Below are 10,913 nucleotides of genomic sequence, written 5' to 3'. Positions count from 1 at the left end.
TTCAGGTGAGTGAGTGAGTTTAGTTTTACGACTCACTCAGCATTATTCCAACTATATGGCGGCGGTCTGTAAATAATCGTGTCTGGACCAGACAATCCAGGGATCAACAGCATGAGCATCGCTCTACGCAGTTGGGAACCGATGACATGTCAACCCAGTCAGCGAGCCCTGACCATCCGATCCTGTCAGTGTTCAAGTGTCCTAGACAGGATCGGTCAAGGCTTCATCCGGTCATGTCAAGTGGCGTGTTAAAATCAGTGGCTTCCACATCGTCGTTTGTCCAGCAGAACCGTCCGAAATCGCCTTCAATCGGCCATGTATCAGACGTTTGCATTTGTCCCTTAAGCACAAAGCTGCAGGACGGCTCGTTTGGTTTCAAGCTCGTTATCACTGGAATTTGACGTCGTGTCTAAAGGTCCTCTGGCCGGACAAAGTAGATTTCTGTTGTTCGTGACTTCTTGCGTTACTCGTCGGCGTTGGGCGACGGAGGAACACTACATATAATGCAACAGAATATTTTGGAGCAGTACCGGTTGGCTGGGGTTCATTGATGTGGTAACTGTAAATTATTAACGATTACTTGCATTCAAGACACAGTTTTTTCCAGAAATTTGATGACCATCGTCTGAACACGAAGTCAACGTTCATGGACGACAAAGCAGGGCCCAATCGTACACGAGACAATGGCGATATTTTACGTCAAGGGTGGTCCCGACCTCAAACCAGTATAGCATTATAGAAAACACTAGAGATTATCATACGGTTAAAAAATGCTGTTTTGGAACACGACCTGCATCAAGCATGGAAAGCAATACCGAAACGTAAATTTTAATGTCTGAGCACGCACGCATGCACGCATGCACGCATGCACACGCACTCGCTCACACACCCACCGTCAGGACCCCTCCAGGAAGCGTCCTGTTGGTGAGGTCCAGAACGATGTCTCGGTCCTCCCAGTGCCAAGTCCCGTTAGTAGAGGCACCGTACTGCTCCAAAGCATGGCGATTCTTAATCAGCTTTCCAAACAGTTGATAACCGTAAAATGAGTTTGCAAATGTCTTAATGCCAAACAACTCGCCAATCTTCAAAGAAATCCGTGCTCGAAAAGCCCATGACGTACACGATGGGATAGAAACCATAGGAGCACAGGAACTGAAACAAAATAAAATACCATTTTACATAGGAATAACAATACCCGCGCCGTTCTGCTACCACGTTATAGAGAACAAAATGGCTACTTCTAAACACGTGTCGGTAATATCAAGGCTACCGATGCATATACAAAGTTTACATATTGCCCTGTGATCATCCCAGCTGATAAATACCGTCTCTAAGTAGTCGAGACCAAAGCAATCCAGTGGTTGATACCATGAGCAACGTTCAACGCGACCGGTGTTTGATGACACGTTATCGATGGAGCCTGACGAGACTGTGTTGTCTCGTGCAAAACAAATCCATTTCAAGAAAACCTTTCTATATTTCCACAGTGATGTTGGACCTAGGCGAACTGAGGACAGTTTTACCTCATCCACAATGATGGGCGGCGGGTAGCCTAGTGGTTACAGCTTTCACTCGTCATTCCGAAGACCCGGGTCCGATTCCCCACATGGAACCTTACACTTTGTAAAGCCCATATCGTGATATTGCTGTACTATAGCTAAAAGTGGCGTAAAACAAAACTCATTCGCTCATCCACACTGATGTACATGTTGCTGCTGCTCCGCTGTGTCTCTGATAGAGTCAAATGTAAGTAGTACTATAAACATAATTCATATGTCAAGGCTATATAGGTTGATATATAAGAAGAAACCCGCGTTCTATAAATATATGACCCATTCACAAAATATTGCTATAAGCGATGTGATATTTCTGGAATATTATTAAAAGCAGCGCAGAAATAAGCTCACTCACTCACTCACTCACTCACTCACTCACTCACTCCTCTCACAAAAAACTTGACAATAACTGGCAATATTATAGGTCACATGCAACCAAAAATCAAACATACTTACAACACAATTGTCACTTATTCATGACATAAAATATACATTGCTGATTGTGAAATAACATATAAACAAAAATTATAAGCGTACTATCACAAATCAAACATGTAATATTTTGTACTTGGGTTTACTTCCCTCGAAACGAAGCAGCCGGGATACCGAACCCAGTCAGAGCGGTGGGTGTGCACTCAATTGTAACAGCTGGTTCATTTGCAGATGCCCACACAGCTCATTGTGTGTGTATATATAGAGATGTTGGGTTTTGTAAATACATGCTCATTTTTGTGTATAACATTTTGCAATCAACAGACATCATAACATGTCATGTGTACAAGTATCACACCTGCCTGTCTGTGTAATTACATAATGTGACAGAGACCGAACTCGGGTCATAAATCAATGCGTTTTGTTTATGGTGTATAGCCTGATAGGTGTTAAGTTCAAATTGCATGTGGTCAGTGATCGAAGTTGTGTATTGAATATTGTCATTAGCAGACAGGCAGGCAGACACATAGGTGTCAATAAAACAGACGTTGAGTTTTGTTTGGTGACAACGACATATCTATATCACAGTTAGAAATTCTGTCAGCGCTAAATAATGACATTGCTTTTTGAGTATCGAATTGAGAAAGTGACTCGGTAAGAAGTACGTGTGGTGAAATAGACAAATGAAATTATATAAACAGTTAAATCGGTAATCTACTGTCATAACATATCAAAAGCTCGCGCCTGTGAAATATCAACAAAACATTAGAAAATAGTTCACACCAAAGCCTTCACCGAGTATTCACTGGACAACACGCTTCCAAGCTGCAAGAACCTGTTTCACTGCGCATGTGCTTTGAGCGCAGCCCAGCGCAGCGCAACCCAACTGTTGAAACCACTTCTTCCCCAAGTGCTGGGAAAAATTAGTGAATCGTTTGAACTCCGATTTCGAGCGGTTTATTTCATCGCGTTATTTTTCAACTCTTTAAACTGAATTTGCACTTTTGATGATTTGTTTCGGTAAGTCCATACCGAAGGTATCAGAATCTGCAAAGTTGTGTTTTACGTTGCATGTGACCTTTAAGGATATTTATTCAAATTACCTCAAACGACAATCCAGCCACGCCCACTCTGCCCCGAACCAAAGTAACGTGGAGTCAACGAAGTTGATGATGGCGATATATATGATCTGGTTGACAACCACACTCGCGACGATCGGTATGGCGTCTTTAGCACCCTCTGACACGGCTTCCAGAAGGTTGTTGAACTTCCTGTGTAGTATAGTGTTATAAGAGAGTGTTATTTGTTGAGTGGTGTGCTGTAGTTGGACTTGTGTAACATAGTACATGTAGAGGCAGTGAGGGGAGAGGTGTGCTGTAGTTGGACTTGTGTTACATTGTACATGTAGAGGCAGTGAGGGGAGGGTGTGCTGTGCTGTGCTGGAGTTGGACTTGTGTAACATTGTACCTGTAGAGGCAGTGAGGGGTGGTGTGCTGTAGTTAGACTTGTGTTAGACCACTAAAGGCATGTCCTGTGACGACCAAACAATGTAGAATGATATGGGAATGTCCAGCAAGATATTTTGGTCTTAAAACGGGGAGCCATCTATTGTCTCTTATCTCACATTACAAATCATGTTAGAATGAGTGATTTCAGTTTTACGCCGCTTTTTAGCAATATTTCAAGCAATATCACGGCGGAATACCTGCAAAACCCTGATCACACGCCTGTCTAGCTTTAGCTGCAAGTTGGATTACTGTTAATGAGAGGTGAATCTCCCCATCTCTATCATTATAGCTACATTCACTGCACGCATAGTGTACTGCCTCACAATTTTAGACAAGGTGATGTATTTGTATCATCATTTTAACTTATTGTAGAATACGGTTAATTACGGCACATTTTCTTGGTCATTTTGTTGGTTCCACATCTGGTTCGTTTACTGTTTGATTCCTGTTAAAAGGGATGATTGGGTGGTCAGGCACACATGTCATCGTATGGCGGCTACGTTTACAGATGCTCATGATGATGAGCCACATTGTCGAACCCTTCGAAAGACCCTTGTGAGAGAACTCTAAGACTTTCCTGTGTCGGCGGCTATAGCATCACCAAGAATGTAAGTCTGTTAATGGGTACGTCAATCTTGGGACTGAGTGGTACCATACCTAAGGCACGGAGCACAATCGGGAACTTGGGATGCAATCTTGACGTAAGCTGGGTCCAAGTCTTTATTGCACCATCCCTTATTACCATCATCATTGTCAATGAATATCAGATGTATTTATACATATATGAAGGAAGGTGTTTGTGACTGACGGACAGGGATGTTTGTAGGCGTCATGTGGCTGGATCCTGGTCGGCTGTGTTTCTGGCGCTATTAGCTTGGACATGGCTAGAGCTGCAGGGGCGGACATGACGCTGGCTGCTAGCAGATGGTTGGCTGGTGCCTAGTAATAATAACATCAACACATTTACTGTAATGCAGTGAAGGATAATTATAAGGTACAAACTAATAACACTACTGTCCAATGGACCATACCCATTACAAGATGAGACGAGCGTGATACATCTAGTTGGTCACTCGTGTGTAACTCTTGTGGGATCCGTGAATGAACTTTTGACAACAAGTGGACCATGTTAAACGCAACTGGAGGTATTAACAAAGGAAAATGTTTAAACACCGTACTATGTGTACCTGCCACTTTGAAAATTAATATATAAGTTCTTGTTGTTATCGATCATATCAATTTTATTAAAACGACCATTTTTCTTCTATACGATGTTTTGTTGTGATTGACCCATGAAATATTATTATCCCAGAAACCCTACTATTCAATCTGTAATGGTATGAAGGATAATGATAAGGTAAAACTACAGTCCGTTTGAGTCAGAAACGGACCGATGAATTGCAAATTTTATCATTGTACAAAATTGCCACATAATTATAAATGGTACACATGTTTATCATTTACTAATACCCAACAGCTTTCCTATATTTGAAAATTTTCCGGACTCCACCCAAAAAGTTCTTTAAGAAACTATCATTAAAATTTTGACACAGTTCACTATTTTGTTACGAGGGAGGAGTGCAGAGAGACAGTACAGGGACAGCAAGGTGTGCGAGAAAGGATGGAGACGGCACAGCACAGGCTAATGAATCAATAACTTGGTGGGCACTTGTGCACGTGCTTCTCTAACACCTGGCTGATAAAATTTGCAATTCATCGGTCCGTTTCTGACTCAAACGGACTGTAACTACACGACTGTCTACAAGTTCATTAGCCTTACAAGTTGGGACGAGCGCGTGATGCAACCAGTGTCAGGTTAATCTCAACGCGTGTAATGGGAATCAACTTCTGGGCAGTAGTGTACAAAACACACCTCTGTGATGACACGTGTTTGTAAAACATACAAAATAGTGTCGATTAGGATAGGTTGTTTGATTACGTCCGAATCTCTCCCCATTTTGGGTACTAACGAAAACGTCAATAATGATAATAATAAGTCACTGGACACATGTGCATGATACCTTATATCCCCAGTACCTAGTACTACCTACCCCCCAAACGATGTCAACATCCCGAATACCGTCCCTGCAATGCTGGCAAATCCGGCGGCCATGACAGCATGTAACTCGGACGGCGTGAGATGAGGAAGGAAGGGGCTTGATGGCAAGAGGTGATTCTGCCTGATAATGACACTTGCATGTAACTACCGTCCGTCGAAACAACACGTTTTATTGTAAATATCTTTCTGGTGCAATCATCAATGACACTACCAGTCATATGTAGATGGGAAAATGACAATAGTTGTGTTATGACCATTAAAATATAATCAGCAATAATACCACAAGCAAAGGTGTCCCCTAGTGAAGAAGATAACAGCTGTATCAACTCCGGCTGCTTTCAGCTACACTGTCGGGCAAAAGAAAGTGTACGTCCGTATTTGATGTTTGTTAACATTGACATTAATACATGAAATGGTCATTAGACATTGACTTTGTGGAGTTAACAGTGTTATTGATGTTCTATAGTTCATAGAATAGGTGTACATAATTTCACCGTACTGGTCCAAACACAACGTTGATTGCTGTGTTAACGGACTCCACGGGGCTGGTGCCCAGACAGACAGACAGCAACCATCCAAAATGGCCACGAATCCCTGGAGAATCCCGTAGTAGTACAAGACGTTGATAGTCGAAGAGCACATCAGAATAAATGGCATCACCTGAAAACATAAAACACAGGAATATCACTGTCCTTCGTCGACAGGTTTTCATAAATTAAATGTAGTTTTGTATGAATTTGGAACCAGTTGTAGTCACGATATTGCTGAAATATAACTCACACACACTCTTCCTGAATTAGATGAGTTCTCATCTTTGTAGTTCTGTCAGGTCCCGTTCTGAACATTCATGCTGACATAATTATCAGAAATCTATTCATGTCCGATGTGTCAGGGTTGTTTAATATGTAACGCCACACTTTGAACGCGCCAGTCTACGCAATTGGGTGTGATGACGAACATCCATCAACTGCTTGAGTCCCAAACCCCCTTGCAAAATGCATCGGTTCTAAACCAAGATCTTCACAAGATATTGAATTTGATGAATACGATGTTCATTTGTAATACGTTATGTCGAGCAAATGATGACAAGTTTTGAAAGTAAGGTACTTGTGACCACGGTCAGACAAACCATTGAGGGGCATTAAACAAAGAACAAATCTTGGTCGTCATGTTACGCAGAGTCAAAGAGCTAACCATGTACGCTCTACTGAAGCCTGTCCATCTTTATAGATAATTGGGACCTTTTCTGTCATGGGACCAAACGATGTGTGTTACACACTTACCTGAAATGCAAACGCGTGATCTTGATATGTTTTTCCGAATACAAATTCAGATCCTTTGTTAGTGTGTTCCAAGAACTCGTCTAGTCTTTCTCCAAGCCATCGGAAACAGCGAAACCCAGAAACTGGTTCTGAGTATCAGCAGCAAGCAAACAGGAACTGGGTCCCGATTCCCCAAAATACCGCGTGCCAGTTCACCTGAAATTGTAAACTACACATAGCTTCACCACTACTCGTTGAGACAGAAACGTGCTGCGCACAATGCTTGAATCCTACTGGATATTAAGAACAGAATAGTGATATGTCCTATATGTGTTAAGGTTTGTTCGAATTGCGTCGGTGTTTTCAGTATGTCCTGTATACGTTCATCAAATATTGATAGTGTGATATCAAGATAGCCTTTCTGTGATTTTTCGTGTTATTATTCAACAAATTACATTATGGAGGTGATCTAAATGCGTTTCTGTATCAAAATATGCTGTGATGTAGATGTTATCATTGTTTTCTGCACAAACTCCTGGGAATTATTACTATCTTCCAACCACAGTGTACTCAAGACCCTTTCAAGCTGAAGTTGGCTAACTCTTGACAATGAGTCAGTAGAGAGAACATTAGGCAGAGCTATGACTCTATTGTCTATAGCCGGGACAAGCTGCTGTCTATAGGCCAGCAGTCATTCGGCCGGACTATATTACACTCTCACCCAACAATATCGGATGTTGATAGCCAATTGTGTCTTCCATCAAATGTGTTTCATCTTCTAATAGAACTTAATATACCAGTTACTGAGACAAAGAGACGTTCAATGGGTGGGAAAAGGAAACGAAGAAGGAATAGAGAGAATAAACCACACAGCTGAGAAACATGAACAAATATGTCAAAGTGGAGGTGTCAACCACATTAACTTCATTCAAGTATTTCCTAGGCCAACCATTCATGGATTGAAAGTGAGTGTGTGGAATACATAGAATAAAACCGTGATAATGTATGATGTGATACTTGGCAAAGCTTTGGATATACTCTTCGGTAATGAGTCTTGACTAAGACGTTATGGTGATGAAACCAAAGCTAGGAACTGACATGAGATGGATACAGGTTCCCTAGGTCTGATGGGCAAGGCGTGGGCGTGGCTGCTGTCTATCGCGCTTCTCTAAATGTAGAAATAGACGGAACACAGGAGGACTATCAATCTTTTGAATTCATCTCTCTGCGATGTCAAGCTGATTCAAGATTTGTCATGATAATATGTCTGTTTCGAACCCGCCATCGAAGAGGAATAGGTTGAAGACAACTGGTTTTAAGATGATTTTTCCTCACTGTTTAGACTATATGCTCTAACATTATTTATCTGGAAACTTAAATGTACGGTGACGACCGTGGTGGAGAAGCTAAGAAAAGCATAAACCTTCTATCAGACCGATTGCCTGACTCAGATCGTGAACAAGCGGAACCCAAACATCAATGAGAACCAACGGGGACAGCCCTGCCAGAAAGTCAAAGTTCTCCGCCATAATAAAACATATTTGTTTATCAAAATCTAAGGCAAATGATTATTGTCTAATGTGGGTTTGTCATTATCCTGTTTCAACCCGCTTACCCTTTCTGGATGTTCGGATATCAGGAATCCTAGAAGAATGAAGAAGGTCAGTCCAGCGAGAGAGAGAAAGTTCTCCGCTTTGGTCACATTCAGTCCCAAGTAGATCGCCATGAAGAGGACCATACCTATGTACAGCAACCTGCCAACACAAGGTGGCAGCAGGAGATGAATGTGAGAAAATATATAGATTCAGATTTAAGGGTAATATCGAGGATGCATATCACAATCCTTTACTAAGCCAGAAGTCACAATAGATGTTGATAATGTCAAACTCCATTACTCCGGAAATGACTGCCGGGAACTCGGTTCTAATAGGTTCCCTGAAACCAAAGCGTATGCTTGTAAAGCCGACATGTTTGGATGTGGTATCAGCCATGGGGTGGATCGCTGATAGCAATATCATTTACCTGTTTGTCTAGTACAGACTTGACTGTGTTACCCGAATCTTAGCTGTACCCTATTAACTGTTTATATTCTGATTTGTCGCCTCCACATAGCTGCAGGCCGTTGTAAGGTTTCCCTGATAGATCCCTGACTTGGAATATACCATGCAAACAACCCACCCAGAACAACCTCCATCGGAATCCCATGAAAGCTGCAATACTGGCATCAGATATAGAACATATTCTCGAATTTGACTTTATTTGTTTGTTTGTTGTTTCACGCCAGCATCAGCAATGACAATACGTGTAATAAAATCTTTAGGTAGTGTAAATATTCATTTATGTTGCATTTTTCTAGAATCCTCACCATCTTATTGTTCTCGTTATCGAAGGGGAATTCGATATCTTGTTGGACCATGGAGATAAAAGTTCATGAACGCGGGTTGTCAACTTGACCTTGGCATAAATCAGGGCGACAAAACCGGTCCCAAGTAGCAGTCTCAAAGAACCTTCATCCCCAAAGGAAAATCTGATGCTGAAGCCGACATACACAGCGTAGGCAGTCAATGCGATCAGTGAGCATATAGCCACAAGCATGCTCTTGTTGCGAATTATCGTCTTGCAAAGCGACGCTCTTGCCCATCCAAACGCCGCTCCACATTGTAGATAATGCTCTCTATAATCAAATCCTTCATCAGGTGTGTTGGATATGAACAAATCTACATCTTCTTTGTTATATTCATGTTCTGCTTTGGGGCACGTTCTCTCTGGAAACAGTTCCTTCTGAAACTAAAGTGGTCATTAGCAGCAGCAGCGGCATAAAAACAACAGAAACGTACCCACTATCACTACTACGACCAATATCATCATAACCTTTACTTAATTAGTATGAGGGGCGGTGGGGTAGTCTAGTGGTTAAAGCGTTGGCTCGTCACGCCGAAGACACGGGTTCGAATCCCCACATGGGTACAATGAGTGAAGCCCATTTCTGGTGTCCCCCGCCGTGATATTGCTGGAATATTGCTAAAAGCGGCGTAAAACCAAACTCAGTCAGTCAGTCAGTAATTAGTATGAAGTGTGTTTAACTCACTGATAGCCAGAAACGTGATTACTTGTCACAAACGTATGCAAGACAGTAACTTGATATCAATAATGATATCAAGACAGATATTCTAGACAATGACTGTGTGATAGCCTGGTAGTAATTCAATGATAGAAAGTAATGTTTGAAGCCAACTCACCTCAGGACATTCTCGTTTGACAAGGGCGATTGTCTCTACTCGGTGTTGTTCAGCCATGACCTGACAGTACAACTGCCGTGGTACAATCACGTCAGGAATGTTATATATGTACACGTATGAGTAAATATGTTCCTGTGAAACCTTAACTGCAGGATATTTGAACAGGCATCTGTTTCAACGTGTGTAAGCATTCACCATGTTTGTTTTAATAACCGATCTAAACACACTGATAGGAAGCTGATGAAATAGATATCGGCTTTTTTATGAACGTCAACACGTACTATAGGAATACTGTCCTTACATCAAAGCAGAATTTACCATTTAGACATATCACCTCTAATCTTTAATATTGTATTTATCCCTGCTCTTTTGTGCTTTGGTTTAATGAGCACATGTTAGATCGAGATGTTATTATTCAGCTTTGTAATGTACCGTTGAAACTTAAATTTGAAACTGGAAACAAAGTATTACATTAGATTATCACAAACGTGTCCACTTGTTCCAAAGTGTATGCACTTATCGATCGATAGAAATACGCCCACAGATGTGTCCTCTCTTTTCCCCACATTAAGCGTGATATGCCTGAATTATGTCTATCCTCACAAACTAAAAGATGTACGCGTCTAACAGCAATGTTGGTTGGTCGTGTTTGGTACAACGGAAATACACCATTTAATTGGTTGCAAAGTAAGACAACTTAAAAGAAGGCATCTAATAACTACAACTACAAAATAACCTAAATAGATTGGAAGTGGTGTAATTAAACGAGCCTGTTTATATTCAAGCATCCGCTTTCTGCTGTTCAGCGTCGTAAAACCATACTCACTCATGTTGTTCCTATGTAATTGAATTGGTAT

At 41.5% G+C, this 10,913-nt stretch overlaps 1 protein-coding gene across 1 annotated transcript; it reads right to left on the bottom strand.

Moving 5' to 3' along the window:
* Positions 1-6,973: 6,973 nt before the first annotated feature.
* Positions 6,974-10,166, bottom strand: LOC124270844 (solute carrier family 28 member 3-like). The gene is made up of 4 exons (XM_046705896.1): positions 10,057-10,166; positions 9,183-9,604; positions 8,433-8,571; positions 6,974-7,033 (listed from the first exon to the last, which is right to left on the bottom strand). The coding sequence occupies exons 1-4, from the start codon at positions 10,111-10,113 to the stop codon at positions 6,974-6,976; spliced, it is 678 nt and encodes a 225-aa protein (XP_046561852.1). The 5' UTR covers positions 10,114-10,166.
* Positions 10,167-10,913: the final 747 nt, after the last annotated feature.

The sequence above is a fragment of the Haliotis rubra genome, unplaced genomic scaffold (genome assembly GCF_003918875.1).
Source record: "Haliotis rubra isolate DU_JTF1 unplaced genomic scaffold, ASM391887v1 Scf1550, whole genome shotgun sequence".
NCBI lineage: Eukaryota > Metazoa > Mollusca > Gastropoda > Lepetellida > Haliotidae > Haliotis > Haliotis rubra.
The sequence above is the reverse complement of the archived record's forward strand: the minus strand, read 5'-3'. Positions and strand labels throughout refer to the sequence as shown.